Consider the following 11,279-nt stretch of genomic DNA (forward strand, 5'->3'; position numbering starts at 1 on the left):
AACTCACTGCAAGCTCCGCCTCCCGGGTTTATGCCATTCTCCTGCCTCAGCCTCCTGAGTAGCTGGGACTACAGGTGCCCGCCACCATGCCCGGTTAGTTTTTTTTTGTATTTTTTAGTAGAGACGGGTTTTCACTGTGTTAGCCAGGATGGTCTCGATCTCCTGACCTCGTGATCCGCCCGTCTCGGCCTCCCAAAGTGCTGGGATTACAGGCTTGAGCCACTGCGCCCGGCCTTTTTTTGTATTTTTAGTAGAGACAGGGTTTCACTGAGTTAGCCAGGATGGTCTCGATCTCCTGACCTCATGATCTGCCCACCTCGGCCTCCCAAAGTGCTGGGATTACAGGCATGAGCCACTGCACCCAGCCAATTTTTGTATTTTCAGTAGAGACAGGGTTTCACCATGTTGGCCAGGATGGTCTCAATCTCCTGACCTCGTGATCCACCTGCCTTCGCCTCCCAAAGTCCTGGGATTACAGGCGTGAGCCACTGCGCCAGTCAAGAAAAGAGTTTATGTAGCTCACGGCTCTGCAGGCTGAGAAGTTCGAGGGCATGGTGCCAGCATCTGCCTGGCTTCTTTGCTGCCTCATAGCATGGTGGAGAAGGTTGAAGGGGAAGCAGACACATGTAAAGAAGCAAACCCGAGGGGCTTCCTGGTTTTATAACAACCTGCTCTCCTGGGAACTAATCCATTCCCACAAGAGGAAGAACGAACTCACTCCGGAGAGAGGGTGCCAAGCCCTCCGGGAGGGATCCACTCGTGTGACCCAAACACCTCCCCCAAAGCCCAACCTCCCAACACTGCCACACTGAGGGCCAAATGTCAACAAACCATATCCAAACCGTAGCACCTTCTGAGAAGCCGAATAAAGTATGCCTCAGAACTGTCCATGCCAGGGACAGAAGAGGACAGCTTGTGTCTACTGGCTCCATGTCCCACGGGTGAAGCGTGGCCCTAAATGGTGTTACCATTCACATGCTTCAAGGCTACATATGCCTGAGTGCCTTGCAGCTTCCTAAAGATGACAGAGACTGATGCTGGGTGCTGCCAGGACACTCATACCCGTGCAGAGCTGGCTGCCGCCACAATGGCAGGAGTCAAGGTGGCTGAGAGAGGCCGGGTGCAGTGGCTCGAGCCTGTAATCCCAGCACTTTGGGAGGCAGAGGAGGGTGGATCACCTGAGGTCAGGAGTTCGAGACCAGCCTGGCCAATATGGTAAAACCCCATCTCTTCCAAAAATACAAAAATTAGCCAGGTGTGGTGGCACATGCCTGTAATCCCAGCACTTTGGGAGGCCGAGGCGGGCGGATCACAAGGTCAGGAGATCGAGACCACGGTGAAACCCCGTCTCTACTAAAAATACAAAAAATTAGCCGGGCGCGGTTGTGGGCGCCTGTAGTCCCAGCTACTCGGGAGGCTGAGGCAGGAGAATGGCGGGAACCCGGGAGGCGGAGCTTGCAGTGAGCTGAGATCGCGCCACTGCACTCCAGCCTGGGCGACAGAGCGAGACTCCGTCTCAAAAAAAAAAAAATAAATAAAATAAAATAAAATAAAATAAAATAAAAAAATAAAAAGGCTCTCTGTGGCCGGGCGTGGTGGCTCACGCCTGTAATCCCAGTGCTTTGGGAGGCTGAGGCGGGTGGATCACGAGGTCAGGAGATCGAGACCATCCTGGCTAACACGGTGAAACCCCATCTCTACTAAAAATACAAAAAAAAATTAGCTGGGCGTGGTGGCGGGCGCCTGTAGTCCCAGCTACTTGGGAGGCTGAAGCAGGAGAATGGCGTGAACCCCGGAGGTGGAGCTTGCAGTGAGCTGAGATCGTACCACTGCACTGCAGCCTGGGCAACAGCGAGACTCTGTCTCAAAAAAAAAAAAAAAGAAAAAAGAAAAAAAGGCTCTCTGTGTGCAGCCAGCCTTCACTGGACCACGCAGATGGGACCCTCTAGGGTTACTGCTTGGCCTGCTCCACTGTGGACCACCAGCATCTCCTCTCTACCATGGTGGCCAACTGGAAGCCCTGTGGATACTGAGTCATGCCACAGAAGCCATCAGACGCATGCCATGGGGAGAAATGGCAGGGTGGGGACTCCGAGCAAGCCTGCACCAGCATCGAGGCAGAGTTTGCACTCCAGTCACTTGATGGTCACGTGGCCTTGGACAAATGATTCACTGTGTGAGGTCCAGGTTCCACATCTCTCAAACTGGGATCTTAACCCCCAGCAACCTCTTCACCCCAAAAGGCCGTGCTGATGTGAAATATCTAACATGTATGGTGAGCACTTAATCAGAGCTGTACTTTACAAACCTCAGTTTATCGACATTCTAATCATTCAATTGGTATTTCTTAGGCACCACATACATAGGTTTTACCATTTTTTTTTTTTTTTTTTTTTTTTTTTTGAGACGGAGTCTGGCTCTGTCACCCGGGCTGGAGTGCAGTGGCCAGATCTCGGCTCACCACAACCTCCGCCTCCCAGGTTCAAGCGATTCTCCTGCCTCAGCCTCCCGAGTAGCTGGGATTACAGGCATGCACCACCACGCCCAGCTAATTTTGTATTTTTAGTAGAGACGGTGTTTCTCCATGTTGGTCAAGCTGGTCTCGAACTCCCAACTTCAGGTGATCCACCTGCCTCAGCCTCCCAAAGTGCTGGGATTACAGGCGTGAGCCACCACGCCCGGCCTTGTTTTACATTTATGGGAGCCTACAACATGCCCAGGTACAAGTTCAAGAAGGAATGAGAGCTGCAGTTCTTGTGGTCCAACAGTTTTCCATTTAATGTCACACTGTAAATGACACCAATTGCACCCCAAGAGGCTCCCACTCTGCAATATGTGAGCCAGCCGTGGCCCACGGCTGGAAGATCACATGTCATAGCTCTGCACGATCCAGGGGAGAAGGTGCTGCATGGACAGAACGAACTGGGGAACCAGTGCCACTAAGAGCAGAGCTTGAGCCCCCTGTTTACTCTCATAACCATCGGCTGTGGGCCAGACATTTGGCTCCTTTGCAGGCAGACCAGGCTTCCCGGTGAGTCATGCCGCTTAAAATGCTGTCTGGGAACGCAGAGAAACAGTCTAAACGCCGAGACGCTGAGGACAGCCCCGCAGGTGGACTGCCACGCCCGGCTCAGCCCCTTTTTGGTCCCCGGAGTGGACAGTTCCCTTCTCCCCACAGAGGGGAGGCATCTGATGGTGGCTTCAGCAGACAATCTGGAGAAGGACCACTCAGGGTTTGTCTTGCTGACATCCTATAGCCAGCAAAACCAGGGCAGGAGAACCCTGGCTCTTTAGGACAGGTTGGGGAGAGGGCACCTGAGCAGGGAAGGAGCCAGGGTAATGGGAGAAGCAACCCCCTGGCGAGCAGAAAGGCGGCCCCCAACACACCTTCCGGGCGGACTCCTTTGAAGAGACATAGAACATGAGGGAAAGGAACGGCGTTTTGGCAGCGGGGCTGGGTGGGCGTCCTGCTTCTGACAGATCTAGTGCTGAGGGCAGACGTGGTGCACACGTTTTAACCACACACAAACCGGTCATGGAAATTTGAAAGATATTTATTTAAAAACAGAACAAAAAAGCTTTGGTATTTCAAAACCTGACAATCATCAATCACTAGAAAGTTAAACACCTCCCCTGAAGCCCCAAAGTACAAAACCACAGGTGTCCACAGGCTCATAAGAAAGGGCGTGCAAACCCGAGGATGACAGCGCAACCCGCACCCTCCTACAGGCAGCAGCACAGCCGCCCTGGGGACCCCGGCCCAGCCTCGGGACCGTGGGGCCTCCAAAGGCTGAGATGGACATCACTGCCAGCACTCACCATCTACAGGGGATGCAAAAGCCATCTAGCAAAATCTGAACAAAAATAAATTAAAACTTCATCAAGAAAGAACACGATAAATTCGGAAAAGGACAGAACTTTCCCTAGACAAGAGTCTTTTCAAAAGACGGTCTATTTCCTGGGACAGAAGAAAGGGGGAAAGTGGAAGGAGTGAGTTCCATTTCAAGTATTTGCCATACAGGTTCGTTTTATTGAGTGGAAAGCTTACAAAAGGTCCACTGGCCCCTTCCCTCCCCACGTGACACTCGTTCCTTCCAATGCAAACTCTGGTGTATCCACATTCGCTTCTGCGTCACTGGTTTCCCCCAACAAGGCACAAAGGGCGGGTGCTTCCAAAGGATCCCTGGCAGCAGGACTTTCAGTGCTGGGTGTCTTGTGCAAATGGTGGCTGAAAGCAGGACTGTTAGTTCACTCAGACACTGGGATCTTCCTGTTCAATTCACAAAACAAGTGTGATTATTGTTCACTGCCAACCCCAGTGGCCAGCTACAGAAATAGCCTACGGAGACAACCCTAGTGGCACCACACCCTGGCTCTGACCCAGCCTTGCAGAATGACCACGGACTCAGTGGCCTGGGCCCTTCTGGAGCTGAGTGTTCACTGGCTCCGCTCTGGCATGGCCCAGCTTGAGCCTGCGTCTGTTGAGAGATCGCTCAGTACCCCACGAAGGTAGTCTGGCTCATTTCCCCAACTGTGGGGGGAACCGAAGGTGCCCTCAAGAGTGAGGGCAGAGAAGCCACCGAGCAGCAGGGAAAAGCAGCCGCCTGCCAAACAGACAGCAAAACCCACACGATGCACATTTGGCGCCTGTCCTAGTGCAGCTAGTTCAGAGGCAGCTCACAAGGAAGGCCTCTGTGCGGTCCTTTTTGATCTGACTTTTGATCTGTTCTTCGAACTTGAGGAACTCAGCCCTGTCTCCCACTCTTCTGCTCTTTCAGGTCAAGTTCTGCTTCCTTTTGCAAGTCCCGGTCTTGGGCCAGAAACTAGAAGCCGCAGGCATCCCTGTGGATGTGAGGGGGCACTTCCCGTTTCTCCAGGGTGGGATCTGGGCTCTTTGACTACTTGGGGACATAGACGCAGAGCCTAATATACCTCTCTACTGTCACTACAGTTTAAAAAGAGAAGACAATGGAGCAAAGAAGAGAAGAGAGGGGAGGGGAGGAAGAGTAGAGGGGAGGAGACAGGGGAATGAGGGAGGAGAGAAGAGGAAGGGAAAAAGCTCAGCTCTTTGGGAAACATTTTCTTCTACAACTGCTAACAAAGGCCTCCCCCTAGAATCCTTGCTGGTCTTTCTCCGGAGAAAGCACTGAAGGCCGGGCGGCAGGGCACAGTAAGCAGCCTCACCCCGTGACAGCAATGCTGATCCCAAGATGCTGCCCCGATGACAGTCTCGCAGCAATGACGGCCAAAATCACCGCTTCCAGGGGCAAACATGTCTCAGGAAACTGGAGGGGAATGCTTCTGTCCTGTGTCCTATGCTAAGGAGATGGCCACTCTGGTCCAAGGCCTGGAACAAGGGGCTGACCTCTGCATGCCATGAACAGGCACATAGCGGGAAGCTGGGGATCCCGCCAGCAGTTCAGACAGAGGTTTCAAGTCAATCTAGGGGCCTGTTGCAGTTATTTTTATTTTATTATTACTATTATTATTTTATTTTTTTTGAGACAGAGTCTCACTCTGTCGCCCAGGTTGGAGTGCACTGGCATGATCTCGGGTCACTGCAACCTCTGCCTCCTGGGTTCAAGAAATTCTCCTGCCTCAGCCTCCCGAGTAGCTGGAATTACAGGCGTGCACCACCATGCCTGGCTAATTTTTGTTATTTTTAGTACAGACAGGGTTTCAACATGTTGGCCAGGCTTGAACTCCTGACGTCAGGTGATCCGCCTGCCTCAGCCTCCCCAAGTACTGGGATTATAGGCATGAGCCACTGCACCCAGCCTCGTTATTATTTTTACATGGGGTCTCACTCTGTCACCTGGGATGGAGTGCAATGGTGTAATCACAGCTCACTGCAGCCTCAAACTCCAGGGCTCAAGTGATCCTCCCACCTCAGCCTCCTGAGTAGCTGAGACTACAAGTGTGCACCACCACACCTGGCTAATGTTTAAATTTTTTGTAGAGACAAGTCGTTGTTTTCCTGCCCAGGCTGGTCTCAAACTCCTGGGCTCAAAGGATCCTCCCACCTCGGCCTCCCAAAGTGTTGAGATTACAGGCATGAGCCACCAGGCCCTGCCTCTAATTTTTTTTTTTTACTTTTATTTGCTTTTTTGTTTTGTTTTTTGCTTTTTTGAGACAGGGTCTTGCTTTGTTGCCCAAGCTAGAGTGCAGTGGCACAATCACAGTTCACTGCAGCCTCAAACTCCTGGGCTCAAGTGATCCTCCCATCTCAGCCTCCCAAGTAGCTGGGACTACAGGCCCAAGCCACCACACACCCGGCTTGCAGTTATTTTTAAATGCTGACATTTATGATGGGGGAGGACGGGAGGGCTGCCCTGGGAAGCCAGAAGACCATCAATTCACACCTGGATTTCCACGGCTTTCCCTTCCTTGTCGTCTCCTCTCAAAACACTTGCACTCTCTCTCTGGTGTCAAGGGCTGAGGGCATCAGGACACCCATTCCTGCCCAGGCCTCACCCCCCCTCGCCAGGCCAGCCCCTTCCGAGACACAGGGCTGAGAGCAAGGCCGAGATCTCGGGTTTCGACCAGACAGCGGCTTCCTACCTTACTCCTGAAGAGGGGCTTGGCTCCAGGCCCACAGTACTCGTTGTAGATGAGCTTGAAGAGGAAGAGGTGGAAGAGGGTGATGAGGGAGGCCACGCTGAACCAGAAGAGGAAGGGCAGCCCGGGGTCCTGCTGGGCCATGTGCTCATCATGGGCCAGAATGGCCTTGAGGTGCAGCGTGTGCCGCAGGTCCTGCAGGTGTGTGAGGTCGGTGGAGATGTAGAGCAGCGGCGTGATGGGCTGTGTCACCATGACCGAGAAGGTGTGGCCCGTGGGCGCCGAGGTCAGCTCCACTGGCTCGTCCAGGCAGCCCGCCTCGCAGGCATAGATCTTGACAGGCTGGCCGCGGGACTCCACAGACACATGTAGGTAGGGCTTGCCCTCGGCGTCCGCCAGTACGGCCAGGTTGATATGGTCGTTCTTGTAGCGGATGCCATGCAATGCATAGCTGTTGTGCAGCACGTCGGGGTCGGCCTGGAACTGGAGGTGGTTCTCCGTGAACTGCAGCCCCCCAAAGCTGAGCACCATGCCCTGCAGGATGCCTGGGGCGCCCACCTTCACCAGCCCCTTGCAGCCACGCTTCTGGAGGGTCAGCCTCCACAGGTCGGAGAGCTGCAGGATCTGCTGGACAGAGGACAGCCGTCCCGGCCACAGGTTCTCGGCGTGCATGGTGGCGTGGCCGCTGAAGCAGTGATCTTCATAGTTGAGCGTCGACTCCATCTGGTCTCGCTCCCTGTGGCTCAGGGAGGGGCTGAGCAGCGGGGCCGGTGAGCAGGAGAGCATGTAGTAGAGTGTCAGGTTCACGGTCAGGCCAGACGGCGTGTGGGTATCAGTGATCTTCTTCATTTCCACTCCTGCAACACCATGAAAGCTGCACGTTAAGGGGGAAGGACAGCTGGGAGGCAGAGCATATGAAATAAAGACCAAGGGCAGCAGAGGAGTGAGGTGTGCCTTAGTGATAAAGACAGCGGTGCCCGTCTCCCTAAAGTATGGGAGAAAGTCACCTGTCTTGTTTACACGACCAACTTGAGCCTGTGGGCCTGAAATCTAGAATCCTGTTAAAAAGCAGTGGGGTCTGGTGCCAGAGCCCAGAGGAACACAGATTTAGCCAGGACTTGGTGCCAACCCTATGATCAGACCTCCTGCGCCAGATCAGTCACCAGTGCTGAGGCCAGTCTCAGGCCACTTCTCCTTCTGTCCTTTCTCTCTCCAGTCCTGTAGCTTTATGTATGTATTTAGTTATTTACTGAGACAGAGTCTTACTCTGTCGCCCAGGCTTGAATGCAGTGGCACGATCTCAGCTTACTATAGCCTCCGCCTCCCAGGTTCAAGTGATTCTCCTGTCTCAGCCTCTGAGTAGCTGGGACTACAGGTGCAGGCCACCACCCATGCATAAAACAGCCCTGGCAGAAGCATTCAATAGATACTTGCTGAATAAACACGTGTTGGGCCCCTTTGCTACTGATGGATTCAACAGCCCTAAGATTTAAAAACATACACACACAACATTGTTTTGTAAAGATGACTATCCTCTTGCCCGGTGCAGTGGCACACACCTGTAATCCCAGCACTTTGGGAGGCCAAGGTGGACGGATCGCGCGAGGTCAGGCTAAGTTCTGTATTTTTAGTAGAGACGAGGTTTCGCCACATTGGCCGGGTTGGTCTTGAACTCCTGACCTCAGGTGATCCACCTGCCTCAGCCTCCCAAAGTGCTGGGATTACAGGTGTGAGCCACCGCGCCCAGCCAGCACGTTCTAGCCTAAAAAACTGTCTTATTTTAATTTTCACTTTTCTAATGTCTGCCTTCCTCCCAACCAGAATTTAAGCAAGCACCATGAGAACAGGAACTCTGGTTCCCATCTGCACCCCCCATGCGTAGAACAGCCCTGGCAGACGCATTCAGTAGATACTTGCTGAATGAACTCAACTCTCTGAGCAACCAAACACAAGGGTTCAGACAATAGGAGCCCTGGAAACCAAAACCCCTCTCTCATCCAGAACAGGATTTTCTTTTCTTTAACAGTCAACAGAGAGGAGAGTTTTCATTGGGCGGGAGCATCTCAACCTGCTGAAAGAAGGCATTCTCCAACCTCCCTGTGAACCAGTTGCAGCCACAAATGCCAGGATGCACTTCAGCCTAGCAGGGGTTATGTCAAGAAGCCCCCATCTGTCACCAGGCCGACTGCAGAGCTGAGCAAAGAATCAGGGGATCCACCTGCTGGTTTCACCTCTGCAAACTGACTCTAAAACACTTCACTCTGCTCAAATCAGGCCCCACCTACCAGAACAAATAACAGAAAGACCTGACCTTTACACTCAAATTTCCACTACAGTCTCATAAAAACCTTCTGAGGTAGGCGTTATTGTTATTAAATACAGGCCCAGAGAGATTAGGCGATGAATCCCAAAGTCGCACAGACACTAGGCAGTTGAGCAGAGATTCAACCTCTGGTGAAACGCCAAGCCCAAGTTTTAACCACCCCACCATCACCTTCAGTGTTACCTCTGCAGATTTTGGAGGGACATAACTAGGGTGGACCAAGTGCTGACCAGGACTCACCTGGGCTGAAGAGCTGAGCCCAGAGGAGCTGGTGGTCTTGAAGAAGCTCCGCGGCTGGCATCTCCAAGAGCTCCAGCATTTCCTTCCGGGCCAAGTCCTGCAGCGCCTTGAGCTCCTTGGCTGCTTTGCTTTTGAGCACCTGGGAGTTAATGGGGCCAGAGACGTGCACCACCCACAGCACCGTCTCATCCAGCTGCGTCTTGGGAGCCACTTGGAGGCGGTCCACTAGCTTCTTGGCGGCCACCACCACCAGGTGCACCAACCCAGTGGGCGTAGGCGGGGACCGGCCTGAGTAGAGGAGGAATTGATGGTCTCCGACCTTCTCTAGGGTACTGGTGAAGGCCTTGGGGGCTGGGCCGGCAGTGGGCCCCACAGTCTGCAGCGCAGCCACGCGCTCCGTGGGGTTGTTGAGCTGGATGCGCTGCAGGTAGACGTGGGGTCGGCCCCGGTGCGCCAGAAAGTCCTCTTGCAGGAGCACGCAGTCGCGGCCGGACCCCGCCGCAAGGCCAGAGACGGAGGCGGGCCCGGGGCCGGCGGCCACGGGGCCAGGACCTGGGGACCCGAGCTGCAGGCAACGCACGCGGCGCAGCAGCCCCTCCCGCAGCAGCAGCACCGCCTCTCCAGCTTCAGCCAGCGCGCTCAGCGGGCGCAGCTGCACAAAGGGCACGAAGTCCGGCGCCACGGCGGGCTCTCGCTCCCCGGGGGTCACCCACAACCGGTTGGCGGCCACGTCCAGAGCCAGGAAGCCGTTGGCCACCAGGGCTGGCACTCCAGGGCCCAGCGGTACCGCCTCGCCGCGCTCCCGCAGGCCGCGCCAGGCGCGGGTGGCCGCCTCCAGGCAGGCAGACGGCTCGGCGGCGCCCGGTTCACCGCGGGACCAGGGAAGCAGGTGCAGGCCGCCCGCCGCCCGCCGCGCGCCGGACCCCCCAAACCACAAAAGCAGCAGCAGGAGGCCGAGCAGGCAGAGGAGGCGGCGGGCCCAGCTGCTCGACAGCAGTCCCGGCAGCCCCTTGAGCCGCTGCTGCAGCCACATCGGGCCGCCAGGCGCGGGCAAGGGCGCGGGGGCGGCCGCCGGGCCCGCCGCCCAGCCCACCGGCCCGGCCGCCCGCGCCTCACTGCCCGGCCCGGACCGCGGCGCCCACCCCGGCCCCCGTTGCAACCGCCGCAGCAGCCGCCACCGCTGCTTCTCTTCTTCTCGGTGGCCTCCAGCCGTCAAACGCCGCCGACCGTCAAGCGTCGCCGTGTCTTTTACGACAGATGGAAAACGGGAGGGCGGAGGGAGGAGAGAGAGGCAGCCCGGAGAGAAGGGGGCGGAGCCACGGCGGGGGCGGGACAGAAGCTGCCGGGGGCCGGGCCACCGGTTCCCAGGCCCGAAGAGTGAAGTCCAGTAGAGTTAAGTGCAGGGGACTGGGGAGGGCTGGAAGCATCCAATTCACTCGTGAAAAAAACATCGACCCTGCCAAACCAAACACGTGTTGGGCCCCTTTGCTACTGATGGATTCAACAGCCCCAAGATTTAAAAACACACACACACAACTTTGTTGCTGTAAAAATGATTATCCTCTCGCGGGGCGCGGTGACTCACTACTGTAATCCCAGCACTTTGGGAGGCCAAGGCGGGCGGATCACGAGGTCAGGGGTTCGAGACCAGCCTGACCAATATGGTGAAACCCCGTCTCTAGTAAAAATACAAAAACTAGCCGGGGGTGGTGGCGCATGCCTGTAATCCCTGCTCCTCAGGAGGCTGAGGTAGGAGAACTGCTTGTACCTGGGAGGCGGAGGTTGCAAGGTTGCAGTGAGCCGAGATCATGCCACTGCACTCCAGCCTGGGCGAGAGTGAGACTCTGTCTCAAAAAAAAAAAAAAGACTATCCTCGCCGCAAAACAACTGGGAAAAAAACAAAAAAGGGGGGGGGGGGGGAAGAGAGAGAGAAGAAAGAAGAGGAAGAAGAAGAAATGAAAAGGGAGGAGGAGGGGAAGGGGAGCCATCAGAGGCCAGGAGTGGTGGCTCACGTCTGTAATTCCAGCACTTTCGGACGCCGAGAGGTCAGGAGTTCGAAACCAGCCTGACCAACATGGTGAAAACCTATCTCTACTAAAAATACAAAAATTAGGCTGGTCACGATGGCTCACTCCTGTAATCCCAGCACTTTGGGAGG

At 55.2% G+C, this 11,279-nt stretch overlaps 1 protein-coding gene across 2 annotated transcripts; it reads right to left on the bottom strand.

Moving 5' to 3' along the window:
- Window positions 1–3,533: 3,533 nt before the first annotated feature.
- On the bottom strand, window positions 3,534–10,436 carry KIAA2013 (KIAA2013 ortholog). 2 transcript variants are annotated; one of them, XM_003891125.4, is made up of 3 exons: window positions 9,122–10,436; window positions 6,562–7,415; window positions 3,534–4,270 (listed from the first exon to the last, which is right to left on the bottom strand). In XM_003891125.4, exons 1-3 carry the CDS (start codon window positions 10,152–10,154, stop codon window positions 4,253–4,255), a joined length of 1,905 nt encoding a protein of 634 aa, XP_003891174.2. In that variant the 5' UTR covers window positions 10,155–10,436; the 3' UTR covers window positions 3,534–4,252. The 2 variants fall into 2 exon arrangements, with proteins under 2 accessions (XP_003891174.2, XP_009192821.2); XM_009194557.3 differs by lacking the exon at window positions 3,534–4,270 and having other exon boundaries at window positions 6,089–7,415; window positions 9,122–10,303.
- Window positions 10,437–11,279: the final 843 nt, after the last annotated feature.

This window comes from Papio anubis, chromosome 1 (genome assembly GCF_008728515.1).
Source record: "Papio anubis isolate 15944 chromosome 1, Panubis1.0, whole genome shotgun sequence".
NCBI classification, from domain to species: Eukaryota; Metazoa; Chordata; class Mammalia; order Primates; family Cercopithecidae; genus Papio; species Papio anubis.